Below are 20,739 nucleotides of genomic sequence, written 5' to 3' on the forward strand. Positions count from 1 at the left end.
ACACTTCTGCATTTCTCTAGCTTCTCATGATTATGTCACTCTCTTCCCATTTTCCTGAAACCTCTGGTCTCCTTCCTTCTCCCATTCTCAGCTGACAGCGTTACCTCACACTTCCCCACAACAACAGAGGTAATCAAATGGACATGACCATTAAGGATTCAATTTTGGGGGCCTGGTGCAAACTAAAAATGTGGGGTCCCTTGTTTAAAAAACTATTAAACATGTCAAGGCAAGAGAGCATTAAATGAAATGTGGGATCCTTCTAAGCACAAAGCCCATGCTGCTACCACTATTTTTACAAATATACCACAATGGTAATATCTCTACTCTTATTTTAAAAATTTTTTCGGGGCGCCTGGGTGGCGCAGTCGGTTAAGCGTCCGACTTCAGCCAGGTCACGATCTCGCGGTCCGTGGGTTCGAGCCCCGCGTCGGGCTCTGGGCTGATGGCTCAGAGCCTGGAGCCTGTTTCCGATTCTGTGTCTCCCTCTCTCTCTGCCCCTCCCCCGTTCATGCTCTGTCTCTCTCTGTCCCAAAAATAAATAAAAACGTTGAAAAAAAAATAAAAAATAAAAATTTTTTTTTTCACATTTATTTATTTTTGAGAGAGAGAGAGAAAGAGTGTGAGCGAGGGAGGGGCAGAGAGAGAGGGAGATACAGAATCTGAAGCAGCTCCAGGCTCTGAGCTGTCAGCACAGAGCCCGACGCAGGGCTCGAACCCATAAGCTGTGAGGTCATGACCTGAGCCAAAGTCAGACACTTAACCAACTAAGCCACCCAGGCACCCCTCTCTACTCTTTTAAAGGCCAGTTCCTCCACTTGTATTCTGGATCCCATCTTTCCTCATCTTTTCAAAGACTTCCCTCTTCCCCTAATTGTATACGAAGTTTGTTGGGGTTTTTAAAAACAGCTTTATTGAGATATAATTAACATACCATAAAACTCATTCACTTTAAGAGTAAAATCAATGTATTTTAGTATGTTCACAGGGTTGTACAACCACTATAGCCTAATTTTAGAACATTTTTGTCCCTCCTAAAAGAAACTCTGTTCTCATTAGCAGTACATCTGCTAATGGAGTAAAAACAAAACAAAACATGTTTCCTCTGACCCTGCCTCTCCTTCTAATTACTGTGCTTTTTCTTAATTTACTTCAGAGTCAAGCTCTATATGTAATCATTACTTCCTCACTTCTTTTTTCTTTTTTCCCACCTTTATTGAGGAAAAATTGACCAATATAATTGTATATATGTGAAGTGGACAAGTAACAGTATATACATATACACTGTTGAATGATAACCAAGATCAAGATAATTAATATATCCACCATCTGACATATTAATTTTGTGTGTGTGTGAGAAAGTTTAGAATCTACTCTCAGTAACTTACAAGTATGTAACAGTGTATTATGATCATCATTATGCTGTACATCAGATTCAGAACTTTCTCTCATTATGACTGAAAGTTTGTACCTTTAGACATACATCTCCCCATTTCCCCAGACTCCTAGCCTCTGGCAACTACCATTGTTTTTTCTATTCTTTGTTTCTATCCTTTGTTTTGTTTTTTGGGTATTTTTGGGTTTTGCTTGTTTTTTAGGAATCCACATATAAGTGATACCATGCAGTATTTGTCTTCCTCTGATTTATTTCATTTAGCATAATGCCCTTCAGGTTCATATATGGCAAGATTGTAAATGGCAAGATTTTCCTGTTTTTATAACCAAATAATATTCCATTATCTGTATCTATATATCTATATCTATATCTATATCTATATCTATATCTATATCTATATCACTTTCTTTACCCATTCATCTATTGAAGGACATTTAGGCTGTTTTCATATCTTGGCTATTGAAAATAATACTGCAGTGAACATGGGAGAGCAGATATCTCCCTGAGATACTGATTTCATTTCCTTTTCCTTTGGATCTATACCCAGAAGTAACACTATAGGATATAGTTCTATTTTTAATAGTAACAGTAGTTCTATTTTTAATTTTATGAGGAACCACCATATGGTTCTCCACAATACTTGTACCAGTTTACATTCCCACTAACAGTATTTAAGCGTTCCCTTTTTTGCACATCTTTGCCAAAATTTGCTTTTACCTTTCTGCTAATAGCCATCCTACCAGATGTGAGGTGATCTCATTGTGGTTTGCATTTCCATTTCTCAGATTATTAGTGATATTGAGCACTTTTTCATGTATGTTTTGACAACTTTTACATCTTCTTTGGGAGAATATCTATTCCGGTATTTTGCACGTTTTTAAATTGGATTATGTATTTGCTTTTTTGTTACTGAATTGTATAGGATCTTTAACTATTTTGAATATTAACCCCTTATAAGATATATGATTTGTAAATATTTTCTCTCATTCTTTGGGTTGCTTTTCCAATTAATTGTTTTATTAAAAAATAAGTTTATTTATTATAAATTTATTAATTCCTTTGCTGTATAGAAGCTCTTTAGTTTGATGTTGTCTCACTTTAGTTTTTCTTGCGTGCTCCTTTCGTGTCTTATCAAAGAAATCATTGCCAAGACCAATGTCAAGGACATTTTTCCCTAAGTTTTCTTCTAGGAGTTTTATATTTTCATGTTTTATATTTACATCCTTAATCCATTTTGAGTTAATTTTTGTGAGTGGTATAAGATAGGGGTCCCGTCTCATTCTTCTGCATGTGGATATCCAATTTTCCCATTACCATTTATTGAAGAGATAATCCTTTCCCCAGTTTGTGTTCTTGGCACCCTTGTCAAAAATCAGTTGGCAGTATATATGTGGGTTTATTTCTGGGCTCTCTATTCTGTTCCACTGGTCTGTGTGCCAGTGCTGTACTATTTCCATTCTACAGATTTATAATATATACTGAAATCAAGATATGTGATATCTCCAGTTTTGTTCTTCTTTCTCAAGATTGCTTTGGCTACTTGGGGGTCTTATATGGTTCCACACAAATTTGAGGAGAGTTTTTCCATTTCTGAGAAAAAATGTGATTGGAATTTTGAAAGGACAGCATTGGCTGTGTAGATTGCTTTGGGTAGATGGACATTTTCACAATATTAATTCTTCCAATCTAAAAACATGCAATATCTTCCCATTTCTTTGTGTCCTCTTTGATTTCTTTCATCAGTGCCTTAGAGTTTATAGTGTACAGGTCTTTTACCCCCTTGTTTAAATTTATCTCTAAGTACTTTATTGTTTTTGATGAGATTCTAAATGGGATTTTTAAAGAAAAAACACAGTTCTTTCCTCCACTGAGTCTCTCTTGCGAGTCTCCTTTACTACTCATTCAAAACACTCACACTTCTGATACTTCTGGTCACTACATGTGTTGGGAGTTTTTCCCACAACAAAATTTCTCTGCAACACAAGCTAGATGTCCTACAATTCAACTCAATTCTAACACTGTTTACCTGCAGATAATATCAGATCCACAGGTTAAAGGCTTAGTCCCACAAGACTGCTCCCATAGAAATCCAGATGCCAATCACAAGTAGTAGGTCCCCAGGTTATCCTCAAGTTCTTTACAATTTGGCAACATATTGGAAGCCCCCATCACCCTATCCTCAGGTTCAATTAATTTGCTAGGGCAAATCACATAACCCAGGGAAACACTTACATTTACTAATTTATTAAAGGATATATACTAATATAGAGTGAGGTCTGGGAGGGTCCCAAGCATAAGAACTTCTGCCACAGTGGAGTTGTGATCTGTTACCTCCTGGTGTGGATGTGTTCACCAACCTAGAAGCTCTTCAAATCTCCTTCTATTAGAATTTTTATGGAGGGTTCCTCATGTAGGCATAATCAATTACTAACTTCATTCCAGCTCCTTTCCCCTCTTTGGAGAAGGGAGTGACTGGGTTGAAAATTTCAAGCTTTTAATTATGGCATGGTCTTCCTGATGACCAGGTCCATCTAGGAGCCACAAAGGAGTCCACCCAGAGTTGTCTCATGAACAGAAGGTCCTCTAGTATTCTTATAACTTAGGGATTTACAAGGGTTTTAGGAGCCTTGTGTCAGGGATGGGGTCAAAAAAAATATTAAAACAAGAGATGCTCCTGGTGTTCTTAACACTTAGGAAATTACAAGCACTTAGGAGCTGTGTGCCAGGAAATGGGGACAGAGACCAAAATATATATTTCCTCTTATCTCACAGGATTGCTTTCTGATTTATGTTTCAAATAGTTTAATGCTAGTGTATAGGAACATAACAAATTGTTGTATGTTGATTTTGTATTTTGCAACTTTACAGAATTTACCATTAGTTCTGACAGTCTTTTTGGTAGAGTCTTTAGGGTTTTCAATATATAATATCATGCCATCCACAAAGAGATAATTTCCCTTCTTCCTTTCCTATATGCATGATTTTTACTTCTTTTTCTTATCAATTTGCTCTGGCTAAAATGTGCAGTACTATACTGAATAGAAGTGGCAAGAGTGAACATCTTTTCTTATTCCTGATCTTAGAGGAAAAGCTTTTAACTTTTCACCACTGAGTATGATATAAGCTATGGGCTTGTCATATGTAGCCTTTATTATGTTGAGGTATGTTCCTTCTATACCTAATTTGTTGAAAGTTTCTATTATGAAAAGATGTTGAATTTTGTCCAACGCTTTTCTGCATCTATTGAAATGATATGCTTTCTATCCTTCATTCTGTTAATGTGGTGTATCACGTTAACTGATTCTCTTATGTTGAACTATACTTTCATACCAGGGATAAATCCTATTTGATTGTGAAATATGATGTTTTCAATTCGCTCTTGAATTTTGTTTGCTAGTGTTTTGTTGAGGATTGTTATCTACGTTCATCAGGAATATTGGCCCGTAATTTTCTTTTCTTTTAGTGTTCTTTCCTGGAGTTGGTATCACAGTAAAGCTGTCCTTGTAAAATGAGTTTGGAAGTGTTCCTTCCTCTTCAATTTTTAGAAAAGTTTGAGAAGGACTGATATTAATTCTTCTTTAAACATTTAAACATTAGATGAGGCACCTGAGTGTCTCAGTTGGTTGAGCATCCAACTCTTGATTTCAGCTCAGGTCATGATCCCAAGGTTGTGGGACTGAACCCCACATCAGGCTCTGTGCTGAATGTGGAACCTGCTTAAGACTCTCTCTCTCTCTCTCTCTCTCTCTCTAGCCAAAGGGAGCCAATTCCCATCACTGAACTTGCTTGCCACCGTGCAAACGCCCACCGCTGTGCTTCTGTGGATCCATCCCTCCAACAGGCCTGCCTCCCTCCCGGTGCTGCGGGGCCCCTCCCACAAGGGACCACCGAAGGCAAAGCTAGCTAAGCCTGCCCCTCCCGCCCCTGTGCACCTTGCAGAACCACCTGGCTAATACGCCCTTGACCAGATCCCATCTAAGCAGCACCACAAGCCTGGCAGTGTGCAAGTAGCCCAGACAGGGCCACACCACTCCACAGTGAGTCCTGCCCCTGGGAGAGGGGAAGATGAGGTACACACCAGTCTGACTGTGGCCCCAGTGGTGGGCTGGGGGCAGACATCAGGTCTGACTGTGGCCCTGACACAAGTTACTCCTAACAGCACAGGGGAAGTGCCCTGCAGTTTGGAGTTACCACAGGGAGTACCCAAAATGATGAAATGGAATAATTCTCCTCAAAAGAAACTCCAGGAAGTAGTGACAGCTAATGAATTGATCAAAAATGATTTAAGCAATATAACAGAACAAGAATTTAGAATAATAGTCATAAAATTAATTGCTGGGCTTGAAAACAGCATAGAGGACAGCAGAGAATCTATTGCTACAGAGATCAAGGGACTAAGAAATAGTCATGGGGAGCTAAAGAATGCTATAAATGACCTGCAAAATAAAATGGAGGCAGCCATAGCACGGATTGAAGAGGCAGAGGAGAGAATAGGTGAATTAGAAGATAAAATTATGGAGAAAGAGGAAGCTGAGAAAAAGAGAGATAAAAAAATCCAGGAGTATGAGGGGAGAATTAGATAACTAAGTGATACAATCAAATGGAACAATATCCATATCATAGGAATTCCAGAAGGAGAGAGAGAAAGGGGCTGAAGGTGTACTTGAACAAATCATAGCTGAGAACTTCCCTGATCTGGGGGAGGAAAAAGGCATTGAAATCCAAGAGGCACACAGAACTCCCTTCAGACATAACTTGAATCGATCTTCTGCACAACATATCATAGTGAAACTGGCAAAATACAAGGATAAAGAGAAAATTCTCAAAACAGCTAGGAATAAACACGCTGCCAGAAAGGAATGGCAGGAAATCTTCAATGTGATGAACAGGAAAAATATGCAGCCAACATTCCTTTACCCAGCAAGTCTGTCATTTAGAATAGAAGGAAGGAGAGATAAAGGTCTTCCTAAACAAACAAAAACTGAAGCAATTTACCACCACTAAACCAGCCCTACAAGAGATCCTAAGGGGGATCCTGTGAGACAAAGTGCCAGAGACATCAGTACAAGCATGAAACCTACAGACATCATAATGACTCTAAACCCCTATCTTTCCTAACACTGAATGTAAAAGGACTAAATGCTCCAACCAAAAGACACAGGGTACCAGAATGGATAAAAAAACAAGACCCATCTATTTGCTGTCTACAAGAGACTCATTTTAGACACAAAGGTACCTTCAGATTGAAAGTGAGGGGATGGAGAACTATCTATCATGCTACTGGAAGCCAAAAGAAAGCTGGAGTAGCCATACTTATATCAGACAAACTAGACTTTAAATTAAAGGCTGTAACAAGAGATGAAGAAGGGCATTATATAATAATTACAGGGTGTATCTATCAGGAAGAGCTAACAATTATAAATGTCTATGCACCAAAACTGGGAGCCCCCAAATATATAAAACAATTAATCACAAACATAAGCAACCTTATTGATAAGAATGTGGTAATTGCAGGGGACTTTAATACCCCACTTAGAGCAATGGATAGATCATCTAGACACAGAATCAATACAGAAACAAGGGCCCTGAATGATACACTGAATCAGATGGACTTGACAGATATATTTAGAACTCTGCATCCCAAAGCAACAGAATATACTTTCTTCTCAAGTGCACATGGAAGATTTTCTAAGAGAGATCACATACTGGGTCACAAAACAGCCCTTCATAAGTATACAAGAATTGAGATCATACCATGCACTCTTTCAGACCACAAGGCTATGAAACTTTAAATCAACCAAGGAAAAAGTCTGGAAAACCTCCAAAGCATGGAGGTTAAAGAACACCCTACTAAAGAATGACTGGGTCAACCAGGCACTTAGAGAAGAAATTTAAAAATATATGGAAACAAATGAAAATGAAAATACAATAATCCAAACACTTTGGGATGCAGCGAAGGCAGTCCTGAGAGGAAAATACATTGCAATCCAGGCCTATCTCAAGAAACAAGAAAAATCCCAAATACAAAATCTAACGGCACACCTAAAGAAAACAGAAGCAGAACAGCAAAGAACCCAAACCCAGCAGAGGAAGAGAAATAATACAGATCAGAGCAGAAATAAACAATATAGAATCTAAAAAAACTATAGAGCAGATCAATGAAACCAAGAGTAGGTTTTTTGAAAAAATAAACAAAATTGATAAACTTCTAGCCAGGCTTCTCAAAAAGAAAAGGGAGAGGACCCAAATAGATAAAGTCATGAGTGAAAATGGAATTATTACAACCAACCCCTCAGAAATACAAGCAATTATCAGGGAATACTAGGAAAAATTATATGCCAACAAACTGGACAAGGTGGAAGAAATGGACAAATTCCTAAGCACCCACCCACTTCCAAAACTCAAACAGGAAGAAATAGAAAACTTGAGCAGACCCATAACCAGCAAATAAATTTAATCAGTTATCAAAAATCTCCCAAAAAATAAGAGTCCAGGACCAGATGGTTTCCCTGGGGAAGTCTACCAGACATTTAGAGCAGAGATAATACCTATCCTTCTCAAGCTGTTCCAAAAAATAGAAAGGGAAGGAAAACTTCCAGACTCATTCTATGAAGCCAGCATTACTTTGATTCCCAAACCAGACAGAGACCCCACAAAAAAAGAGAACTACAGGCCAATATCGCCGATGAATATGGATGCAAAAATTCTCAACAAGATACTAGAAAATCGAATTCAAAAGCATATAAGAATTAATCACCATGATATATTGGGATTCATTCCTGGGGTGCAGGGTTGGTTCAACATTCGCAAATCAATGTGATACATCGCATTAATAAAAGAAAAGATAAGAACCTTATGATCCTGTCAATCGATTCAGAAAAAGCATTTGACAAAATTCAGCACCCTTTCTAATAAAAACCCTAGAGAAAGTCAAGATAGAAGGAACATACTTAAACATCATAAAAGCCACTTATGAAAAGCCCACAGATAATATCATCCTCAATGGGGAAAAACTGAGAGCTTTCCCCCTGAGATCAGGAACACGACAGGGATGTCCACTCTCACCGCTGTTGTTTAACAGTGTTGGAAGTTCTCGCATCAGCAGTCAGACAACAAAAGGAAATCAAAGGCATCAAAATTGGCAAAGATGAAGTCAAGCTTTCACTTTTTGCAGATGACATGATATTATACATGGAAAACCCAACAGACTCCACCAAAAGTCTACTAGAACTGATACATGAATTCAGCGAAATTGCAGTATACAAAATCAATGTATGGAAATCAGGTGCATTCTTACATACTAATAATGAAGCAACAGAAAGACAAATAAAGAAACTGATCCCATTCACAATGGCACCAAGAATCATAAAATAACCTAGAAATAAACCTAACCAAAGATGCAAAAGATTTGTATGCTAAAAACTATAGAAAGCTGATGAAGGAAATTGAAGAAGATATAAAGAAATGGAAAAACATTCCGTGCTCATGGATTGGAAGAATAAATATTGTTAAAATGTCAATACTCCCAAAGCTATCTACACATTCAATGCAATCCCAATCAAAATTGCACCAGCATTCTTCTTGAAGCTAGAACAAGCAATCCTAAAATTTGTAGGGAACCACAAAAGACTCCGAATAGCCAAAGTAATATTGAAGAAGACCAAAGTGGGAGGCATCACAATCTCAGACTTTAGCCTCTACTACAAAGCTGTCATCATCAAGACAGCATGGTATTGGCACAAAAACAGACACATAGATCAATAGAATCGAATAGAGACTCCAGAATTGGACCCACAAAAGTATGGCCAACTCATCTTTGACAAAGCAGGAAAGAATATCCAATGGAAAAAAGACAGCCTCTTTAACAAATGGTGCTGGGAGAACTGGACAGCAACATGCAGAAGAATGAAACTAGACCACTTTCTTATACCACTCACAAAAATAAACTCAAAATGGATAAAGGACCTGAATGTAAGACAGGATACCATCAAAACCCTAGAGGAGAAAGCAGGAAAAAACCTCTCTGACCTCAACCGCAGCAATTTCTTACTTGACACATCTCCAAAGGCAAGGGAATTAAAAACAAAAATGAACTATTAGGACCTCATGAAGATAAAAAGCTTCTCTGCACTGCAACGGAAACAATCAACAAAACTAAAACGCAACCAACAGAATGGGAAGGTATTTGCAAATGACATATCAAAGGGCTAGTATCCAAAATCTATAAAGAACTCACCAAACTCCACACTTGAGAAACAAATAATCCAGTGAATAAATGGGCAGAAAACATGAACAGAGAATTCTGTAAAGAAGACATCCAGATGGCCAAGAGGTACATGAAAAGATGCTCAATGTCACTCCTCATCAGGGAAATACAAATCAAAACCACACTCAGATACCACGTCATGCCGGTCAGAGAGGCTAAAATGAACAAATCAGGAGACTATAGATGCTGGAGAGGATGTGGAGAAATAGGAACCCTCTTGCACTGTTGCTGGGAATGCAAACTGGTGCGGCCGCTCTGGAAAACAGTGTGGAGGTTCCTCAAAAAATTAAAAATAGATCTATCCCCTTGACCCAGCAATAGCACTGCTAGGAATTTACCCAAGGGATACAGGAGTACTGATGCATAGGACCACTTGTACCCCAATGTTTATAGCAGCACTTTCAACAATAGCCAAATTAGGGAAAGAGCCTAAATGTCCATCAACTGATGAATGGATAAAGAAGTGGTGGTTTATAAACACAATGGAATACTACTTGGCAATGAGAAAGAATGAACTATGGTCTTTTGTAGCAACATGGATGGAACTGGAGAGTGTTATGCTAAATGAAATCAGTCATACAGAGAAAAACAGATACCATATGTTTTCACTCCTATGTGGATCCTGAGAAACTTAACAGAAGACCATGGGGGAGGGGAAGGGAAAAAAAAGTTAGAGAGGGAGGGAGCCAAACCATAAGAGACCCTTAAAAACTGAAAATAAACTGAGGGTTGATGGGAGGGTGGGAGGGAGGGGAAAGTGGGTGATAGGCATTGAGGAGGGCACCTGTTGGGATGAGCGCTGAGTGTTGTATGGAAACTAATTTGACAATAAATTTCATAGTAAAAAAAAAAGATTTTCTCTCTTTCTCTGTCTGCCCCTCTTCCACAGCTCATGCTGTCTCTCTAAAATAATTTTTTTTAAAATTATACATTTGGTAGAATTCACCAGTGAAGTCATCTGGTCTCTTAATTGCCAGAGATTTTTTATTACTGATTCAATCTCCTTGCTTTTTGTCTGTTCAGATTTTTTATTACTTAATTTTTCAGTCTAGGTAAGTTTCTATCTGTTTCTAGGAATTTATCCTTATATTTAAGTTATCTAATTTGTTTATGTATAATTACTCATGGTACTGTTATGTTCCTTTGTATTTCTGTGGTATGAGCTGTAATGTCTCCTCTTTCATTATAATTTTACTAATTGGAGTAATCTTTCTTTCTTTTTTAAAGTTTATTTATTTATTTTGAGAGAGAGAGAGAGAGAGAGAGAGGTAGAGGGAGAGATCAGAGAGAGAATCCCAAGCAAGTTCCACACTGCCAGTGCAGAGCCCCACATGGGGCTTGAACTCACAAACTGATTAGGACCTGAGTCAAAATCAAGAGTTGGGCACTTAAATGACTGAGCCACCCAGGCACCCCTCTTTCTTTCTTAAACTGGGCAAAAGTTTTTCAATTGTTTATCTTTTAATAAAACTAACTCTCAGTTTTGTTAATGATTCCTACTGTCTTTCTAATCTCTATTTCATTTATTTCTTCTTTAATTTTTATTTCCTTCCTTCTGCTAACTTTGGACTTTGTTCTTTTTCTAGTTCCTTGCAGTATAAGGTTACGTTGCTTATTTGAGACCTTAATTTCTTCTTAAGGACAGTATTTATCACTATAATGTTCTCTCTTGGGTTACTTTTGCAGCACCTCTTAAGTTTTGGTATGTTGTGTTTCCATTTTCATTTGTCTCAAGATATTTTTGGTATCTCTTTTGATTTCTTCTTTGACTCATTAGTTGCTCACAAATGTGTTAATTTTCACATATATGTGAATGTTCTCCCTTTACCTTTTTTTAAGTGTCTTTATTTTGAGAGAAAGAGAGAAGGAGCATGAGTGGTGGAAGGGCAGAGAGACAGAATCCCAAGCAGGCTCTGATAGTTCAGACATGGGGCTCAAACCCATGAACCATGAGATCATGAGCTGAGTCAAAACCAAGAGTCAGTAGCTTAACTGACAGAGCCACCCAGACACCCTCCCCTCTTTCCTTCTGTTACAAATTTTTAGTGTCATACCAATGTGTTCAGAAAAGATATTTGATATAATTTCAATCTTTTTAAATTTGGTAAGACTTGTTTTGTGCCACAACATGTAATCTATCCTAGAGCATGTTCCATGTACACTGAGAAGAATGTGGACTCTATCGTTGTTAAATGAAATGTTGTATATGTCTGTTAGGTCCATTTGGTCTAAAGTGCTGTCCAAATCCATTATTTCCTCCATGATTTTCTCTCTGGATCATCTATTCATTGTTGAATAATAGGGTATCGAAGTATTCTACTATTATTGCATTGTTGTGTATTTCTGCCTTGAGACCTGTTAATGATTATTTAATATAATTAAGTGCTTCAGTATTGTGTCTGTATATATTTAACTTGTTATATCCTCTTGATGAATTGACCCCTTTATGATTATGTAGTAACACTGTCTGTTATTACAGCTTTTAACTTAAAATCTATTTAGTCTGATAAAAGTATACCTTTTATCATCAGGAGTATACTCCTGTTCTCTTCTAGTTTCCATTTCCATGGAATAATTTTTTCCATTCTTTCACTTTAAGCTTAATTGTCTTTAAGGCTTAAGTGAGTCTCTTGTAGGCAGCATATAGTTGCGCTATTTTTTATTCCCCCACTTTATGTCTTTTAAATGAAGAATTTTAATCATTTAAAGTAATTAAAAAAAAATTTTTTTTAACGTTTATTTATTTTTGAGACAGAGAGACAGAGCATGAACGGGGGAGGGACAGAGAGAGAGGGAGACACAGAATCGGAAGCAGACTCCAGGCTCTGAGCTGTCAGCACAAAGCCTGATGCGGGTTTCGAACTCATAAACTGTGAGATCATGACCTAAGCTGAAGTCGGATGCTCAACAGACTGGGCCACTCAGGTGCCCCTCTTTATGAATGGATGATTTTTATAATGGTATGCCTTGATTCTTTTCTCTTTATCATTTGTGAGTCTCTTAAAGATTTTGGCTTTGTGATTATCATAGGGTTTCAAAATACTTGTAATAGTCTATTTTAAGATGATAACAAATCAACTTCAACTGCACAAAAATATTCTACTCCCCACCTCCACATATGTTTTATGTTTTTGGTGTCCCAATTTACTTCTTTTTATATGTTATATTTCCTTTTTTTCTATAACTCTTCAATCTATTCTAATCTGGCTTGCCTGTCACCAGTCCACTAAAATTATTCATGCTAGAGTCATTGGTTTCCTTCTTGACTGTGAATGCAACTGACTTTTTTTTTTTTTTTTTTTTTTTTTTTTTAAATTTTTTTTTTTCAACGTTTATTTATTTTTGGGACAGAGAGAGACAGAGCATGAACGGGGGAGGGGCAGAGAGAGAGGGAGACACAGAATCAGAAACAGGCTCCAGGCTCTGAGCCATCAGCCCAGAGCCCGACGCGGTGCAACTGACTTTTAAAAAACTAACAAATTTTTTAGAGAAGTTTGAGGTTCACAGAAGAATTGAGAAAAATGCATAGAGTTCCCATATACCCCTTGACCGTACTCATGCACAATCTCCCTTATTTAACGTACTGCAACACAGTGTTACATTTATTAGGATAGATAAACTTATACTGGCATATTACTTTCCTTCTCCTTGAAGAACTTCCCTTAATATTTCTTAAAAGGAAGGCCTACTGGCAACAAATTATAAATTTTTGTTTGTCTGAGAAAATCTTTAATTGTCCTTCATTTTTGAAGGAGAATTTCACAAGGTATAGAATTCTAGCTTGGTGGTTTTTTTCTCTCAGCACTTTAAATATTTCACTTCAGTCTTTTATTTCTTTTTTTTTTTTAATGAAATTTATTGACAAATTGGTTTCCATACAACACCCAGTGCTCATCCCAAAAGGTGCCCTCCTCAATACCCATCACCCACCCTCTCCTCCCTCCCACCCCCCATCAACCCTCAGTTTGTTCTCAGTTTTTAACAGTCTCTTATGCTTTGGCTCTCTCCCATTCTAACCTCTTTTTTTTTTTCCTTCCCCTCCCCAATGGGTTCCTGTTAAGTTTCTCAGGATCCACATAAGAGTGAAACCATATGGTATCTGTCTTTCTCTGTATGGCTTATTTCACTTAGCATCACACTCTCCAGTTCCATCCACGTTGCTACAAAAGTCCATATTTCATTTTTTCTCATTTCCACGTAATATTCCATTGTGTATATAAACCACAATTTCTTTATCCATTCATCAGTTGATGGACATTTAGGCTCTTTCCATAATTTGGCTATTGTTGAGGGTGCTGCTATGAACATTGGGGTACAAGTGGCCCTATGCATCAGTACTCCTGTATCCCTTGGATAAATTCCTAGCAGTGCTATTGCTGGGTCATAGGGTAGGTCTATTTTTAATTTTCTGAGGAACCTCCACACTGCTTTCCAGAGCGGCTGCACCAATTTGCATTCCCACCAACAGTGCAAGAGGGTTCCCGTTTCTCCACATCCTCTCCAGCATCTATAGTCTCCTGATTTGTTCATTTTGGCCACTCTGACTGGTGTGAGGTGATACCTGAGTATGGTTTTGATTTGTATTTCCCTGATAAGGAGCGACGCTGAACATCTTTTCATGTGCCTGTTGGCCATCCGGATGTCTTCTTTAGAGAAGTGTCTATTCATGTTTTCTGCCCATTTCTTCACTGGGTTATTTGTTTTTCGGGTGTAGAGTTTGGTGAGCTCTTTATAGATTTTGGATACTAGCCCTTTGTCCGATATGTCATTTGCGAATATCTTTTCCCATTCCGTTGGTTGCCTTTTAGTTTTGTTGGTTGTTTCCTTTGCTGTGCAGAAGCTTGTTATCTTCATAAGGTCCCAGTAATTCACTTTTGCTTTTAATTCCCTTGCCTTTGGGGATGTGTCGAGTAAGAGATTGCTACGACTGAGGTCAGAGAGGTCTTTTCCTGCTTTCTTCTCTAAGGTTTTGATGGTTTCCTGTCTCACATTTAGGTCCTTTATCCATTTTGAGTTTATTTTTGTGAATGGTGTGAGAAAGTGGTCTAGTTTCAACCTTCTGCATGTTGCTGTCCAGTTCTCCCAGCACCATTTGTTAAAGAGGCTGTCTTTTTCCCATTGGATGTTCTTTCCTGCTTTGTCAAAGATGAGTTGGCCATACGTTTGTGGGTCTAGTTCTGGGGTTTCTATTCTACTCCATTGGTCTATGTGTCTGTTTTTGTGCCACAGTCTTTTATTTCTTAATAGTTTCTAAGGAGAGGTCTGTAATGCTTACCTTTGCTCTTCTATAAGTAAGGTGTTTTTTTCCCTCTGGCTTCTTTAAAAATGTTTTTCTTTCTCTTTGATTTTCTGATGTTTGAATATAATAAATCTAGATGTAGTTTTGGGAGCATTTATCCTGCGTGGTATTCTGTGAACTTCCTGAATCTATGATTTGGTATCTGACAATAATTTTGGGAAATTCTGACTCATTATTGCTTCAAATGTTGCTTTTGTTCCTTTTTCTGTTTCTTTTCTTTCTGGAATTCCAATTATGTGTATGTCACACCTTTTGTAGTTGTTTCACAGTTCTTGAATAGTCTGGTTTTTGTTTTGTTTTGTTTTGTTTTGTCTTTTTTCTCTTTGCTTTTCAGTTTTGGAAGTTTCTTCGGTCATATCCTCAAACTTAGGTATTCTTTCCTAAGTTGTGTCCAGTCTACTAATGAGTCCATCAAAGGCATTCTTTATTCTTGCTATAGTATTTTTAATCTCTAGCATTTCTTTTTTGATCTTTCTTAGAACATCGATCTTTGTGTTTATATTATTCATCTGTTCTTGCATGTTGTCTACTTTTTACTATAATGTCCTTAGCATATTAATCATAGTTATTTAAAAATTCTGGTCTGATAATTCTAATACTACTGCCACATCTGACTCTGATTCTGATGTTTATTCAGTCTCTCAAACTTTTTTTTGCCTTTTAATATGCCTTGTAATTTTTTGCTAAAAGGTAGACAAGATGTACTGGTTAATAGGAACTGTGGTAAATAGGCCTATAGTAATGTAGTGGTAAGATGTGGGGGGAGGGGAAGCAGTCATAGGGCTGTGATGACGTCTTTTTTGTTTATTGTTTAGCCTGTGCTTCTGGATGGTAAAATTCACCAGTGTTTCTTGGTTCTCACACCTCCTTAGGTGGGACAGCACAGCTAGAGAGAGGTGTAGTTGTGTATTTCCTGTTATTTTTTTAAGTTTATTTATTCATTTTGAGAGAGAGACAGAGCAAGGGTGCACACGTGTTGGGGAGGGGCAGAGAGAGAGGGAGAGAGAGAATCCCAAGCAGGATCTGCACTGTCAGTGCAGAGTCCCATGCGGGGCTTGAACTCACAAACTGTGAGCTCATGACCTCAGCTGAAATCAAAAGTTGGACCCTTAACCAAATGAACTACCCAGGCTCCCCTGTAGTTGGGTATTTCCATTCCCCCATGTGGAAGTTAGAGGAAGCTAGAATTGGAGTATTTTTCTTTCCTCATTTGAAAAAGCAGAGCTGGCTGGATTTGGGTACTTCCCTTCCCCCAGGTAGGATAGCCTCTGATAAAATACCAGCAAATTAGGCTATGGTAAAATATTTTCTTCTGATGGAAGGCTTTGTTCAGAACAAAATACTCCAGGGGCACCTGGGTGGCTCAGCTGGTTAAGCAAACAACTCTTGATTTTGGTTCAGGACATGATCTCAAGGTTTGTGGGATCAGGTTCCATGTTGGGCTCCATGCTGAGCATGGAGCCTGCTTGAGATTCATTCTCTCTCTCTCTCTCTCTCTCTCTCTCTCTCTCTCTCTCTCTCTCCCCTCTCCCCTGCTTGCAGTCTCTTTCTCTCAAAATAAATAAAAAATTTTAAAAAAACATTAAAAAAGAACAAAAAAGAACATAATATTCTAGTGTATTTCCAAATGGTTCTTTTTCCCTCCTCACTACTAAAAGCATGAGGGGATTTTTCTTTGATATTTACTGTGAGGACTTGGTAGAGGTCCCTCCTAGAGGTAAAACTCATAAAATTATTGAGGCCCCCTTATGACTGTGTTCCTCTTGAGTTTTTAACTCTCAGTGTTGTCCTCAGTGAGCCTCCAGCAACTCACCAATCACACTAGCACTGGTTCCCATTCCAGCACTGGTTCTCAGGGAGGTTTCTGTTCACACATTTCTGTTCCAGTAAGTCATGATTCTCTATATCCACTGACCTGTCTTTCCAAGTTTTACGGCAGCACTTTAGCCTATGACCTTATTTTTCTGACATGCCTAAAAAGAGTTGTTGATTTTTCACTTTCTTCAGCTTTTTACTTGTTAGGACAGAGAGATGACTTCTAAGTTCCTTACATGCTAGACCAGAAATTTGAAGTCCTCCAATTTTATAAAGTTCTTTATAACACTGGGATTCCAAGCAACATTCAGCATTGTTAACCACTCCCTCTTTTAGGAGTAAATGCTCTCCTCTCTTGTCTTCTATGATACCATATTCTGTTTATTTCCCTCCTTTTCTCTGTCCATTCTTACTTTTGTACCTGACCATAAAGCTTTCCAAGGAGTGATTCTGGACTCTTGTCTCTTCCTCACTTGATAGATACTCATTCTTTCTAACGTGCTTTCATCTATTTCTATGAATTTAAAACACTGTACACTTCTTTTCTGTCCTAACCTGCAGAGTTGTAGCCAATGGTCCTTCCAACATTTTCATTTTCAGGTGCCCTCAAACTTCCTGCCTTTCCTATCACAGTAAATAGCACCTTTATCCACCAAAGCTGGTTAAGACAGAAACCTAGATGTCTTTTTTGACACCTCTCATTCCTTTACCCTCTATATCCGATTCATGAACTCTACAGGCATAATTATCTTGAATCCATGCTTATTTTTCCATCTCTCCTACAAAAAACCCTAGTCAAAGGCACCACAATCTTTTTTTTTTTTTTTTAATGTTTACTTTTGAGAGATTGCGTGCAGGGGAAGGACAGAGGGAGAGGGAGACAGAGGATCCAAAGTGGGCTCTGCACTGACAGCAGACAGCCTGATGTAGGGCTTGAATTCACAAATCACGAGATCATGACCTGAGCCCAAAGTGGATGCTTAACTGACTGAGCCACCTACGTGCCCCAAAGCCACCACAATCTTGCACCTAAAATATCTGCAACTTCATACTACGGAGTCTTCCTACTGACAGTCTTGCCCTTTTGCAATTTTATCCCCAATGTATACAATGACAGTAAAGTGTAGTGTAAAGAATACAGGATTAGATCCAGAAAGACCTGCCACAAACTCTGCAAACATACTAATTAATATCTAGATCTCATTTTTCTCAGCTATAAAATGGGTGGAAACAAAATAAAACAAAACAAAAACTTAGGTGATAGGAATGCTATAAGGAAAAGATACAATTTATAAAAAAGTGCTTAGAATAATGCTTAGCATTGAATACTCACTCAAATATTAGCTCTATTACATACAAAACAAAATTCAATTTCCTCCCCAAAGACCTCTAGACTCTAGGACTAAAGTACTAATTCACAAATACTCCTCAGCAGAAAACACTGCTGTGGACATACAGCAAATGTCTTATTTTCACCTTAAATGAATGTTTAATAGACATCCACTTATCCAAAAGAAATCTGGAAAATCTGTAAATTTCAATTCTCTTTCACTAAACCTATATAGAGTATATATTCAAGTAACAATAATATTAACTACTAAATTCAAAAAATATTTGAAATTATTGACTTAAATAACTGAAAAATAATTCCTATAAAACTGTTAGTTAAGAATATGCTCTATATTATTTAAATTTATGGTTTATGTAGTTATTCTGCTTTAATACTTGCTTTTTTCTTTGTTTTTTCAGGTGCTGAAGGGTAAGTTTTCTCAGCAAGCAAAACTTCACAAGCTGCATTATCTGTAAAGAAAAAGATACTTCAATATTTTAATTATTTAACCTCTCCTTAACTATAAGTATAGAAAATAGAACTCAAATTTGAAAAACAAAACCCTGATTTCAATGACTGCATCTCTGTAATAGTTTCAGAAGAAAAACTTAATATATGTTGAATAATCTGACTTGCTACAGATAAGAGTCCCAGGTTTCATAGGAGTAAATAAGCTCTATGTAAAATATTTACTTTTCAATTAATAGAGAAAGGTGTGTGTGATTAAAATTCTTCATTAATTATCCTTTCATTTCCATATTCCTGTATTTTCAGGCTCTCTTGAAACTTCTCTACTGCACCTTTTCTATCAACATTTAAAATATAGTCAGGACTCTTTGATCTTACCAAAAACTTTATCTGTACCCAATACCCCTTCATGCTATATCCTCTCTCTCCTCTTATCCACAGGCATGTCCACATATACTAACATAACTTCCTCTCCTCCTGTTTACTCCCAAACCTACAGGAATCTAATTTCAGGTCCCACAAATATGAGCAGAAACCTTTCCTGCCCTACCTTATTGGACATCAGTACAACAAGCATGAACATTTTCCCTCTGATCCCTTTCATGGCTCCTACTCAGTCCTGACTCTTCTCTTTTTTTTCACTCTCCAGACTCAATCCAAAAAGCAACAAAAATCTTTTGACTGTCTGCTTTCTGCCAATGTTACCTAGCATATGTACTTAATATGCAAATTTGGCTTTTCTTTATTCTTAACACTAATACCTTGCTTTAAGGCAACAAGAGATTTCCCTTCGGATTATTTCAGTAGTTTTTCAATTTAGCCCCTCTGTACTCCACTACCCCTGTTACATACCTAAAATACAAGTCTAATATCATCTGCTTAAAAATTTCCCAAGGCTTTCCACTGCATTCCAGTTAAAACTCAAGCTTTTTAACTTAGCATATAAAATCCTGATTTTTTGATGCCTGCCTATAATACATATACATTCCCAGCCTCGTTGCAGAGGCTAATTAGGTTTCTAGACACAAATAGGATACCCATTTAAATTTGAATTTCAGATAAGCAAATAATTTTTTAGTATAAGTATATGCCATGTAATAGTACAAGCATATACAATATTTGTGACATAATTATATTAAAAATTATTTATCTGAATTCAAAATTAACTGACCATTCTGCATCTTTACTTGCTAAATCTGGCAACCCTTGAGACTAACCACTTCACTCATCTTCATCTCCTCAAGTAGAGGGAAGTAGTAGGTTTCAGAATTCCGTAAGAGATAAAATTGGTACCAAGGTTTGGTAATAGATTAAGTCTAAGAAGTAACAAAGAGGAAGGTGTCAAGAATGATCCCGATGTTTCCAGTCTGCTAAGCTACACTTGATAGATGGAAGACACTAGTGGAAGACCAGGTTAGTCCTCAATTCCTGCTTTATTTATTCTCTCGGTAACTTTTGTTACAGCTACTTCTAAATGCTGAAGTGTTTCATTTACATTCTTTTTGCATGTTTGTTTTCTATGCCACTTCCTAGGTGATCTCATCTGATCCTATGGCTTTAAAATATTTATATTCTTGACTCCAGATATTTATTTATAGCTCCAGTCTCTGCCCTAAACTCCAGACTCCTGTATCACAAACTGCTCTCATTACATCTCTACTTGAAGGCTAATAAGTCTCTCAATGTTTTAATATTTTATTGAAGAACTCTAGGTACACAATAGTAGGCACAAATCTTAAATATGTATGTATTCACCCATATAATCACCACCCAAATCAAGATATAAAATATTCCAACATGTCAAAAGTTTCCTATATGTTCCTTCCCATTCAGCACCCCCTTTCCAAAGATTACCACTATTCTTACTTCGACTACCCAAAATAGTCTTGTCTGTTCTTGAACTTCATATATATGGAATTACACAACACATACATGTTTTTGTCTGCATCATTTCATGAAACATTAGGTACAGGAGTAGAGAGATAAAATTCAATGTTGAAACCAAATTCTTTTTTTTTAATATGAAATTTATTGTCAAATTGGTTTCCATACAACACCCAGTGCTCATCCCAAAAGGAAACCAAATTCTCTTAATTATCCTCCCAACTTGCTCTGTCCTCCAGTGCTTTCTCAAGAAATGATACCATCATTCATCCACTTGCTTA

At 37.4% G+C, this 20,739-nt stretch overlaps 1 protein-coding gene across 2 annotated transcripts in view; it reads right to left on the minus strand.

The window, feature by feature from the left end:
• MEIKIN (meiotic kinetochore factor) overlaps positions 1-20,739 on the minus strand; it is an 81,167-nt gene that overhangs the window by 32,627 nt on the left and 27,801 nt on the right. For both annotated transcript variants that reach the window (XM_047866322.1, XM_047866314.1), the window contains exon 9: positions 18,506-18,576. In XM_047866322.1, coding sequence (XP_047722278.1) covers positions 18,506-18,576 — 71 coding nt within the window. The remainder of the gene's footprint in view (positions 1-18,505; positions 18,577-20,739) is intronic.

Source organism: Prionailurus viverrinus, chromosome A1 (assembly GCF_022837055.1).
Source record: "Prionailurus viverrinus isolate Anna chromosome A1, UM_Priviv_1.0, whole genome shotgun sequence".
NCBI classification, from domain to species: Eukaryota; Metazoa; Chordata; class Mammalia; order Carnivora; family Felidae; genus Prionailurus; species Prionailurus viverrinus.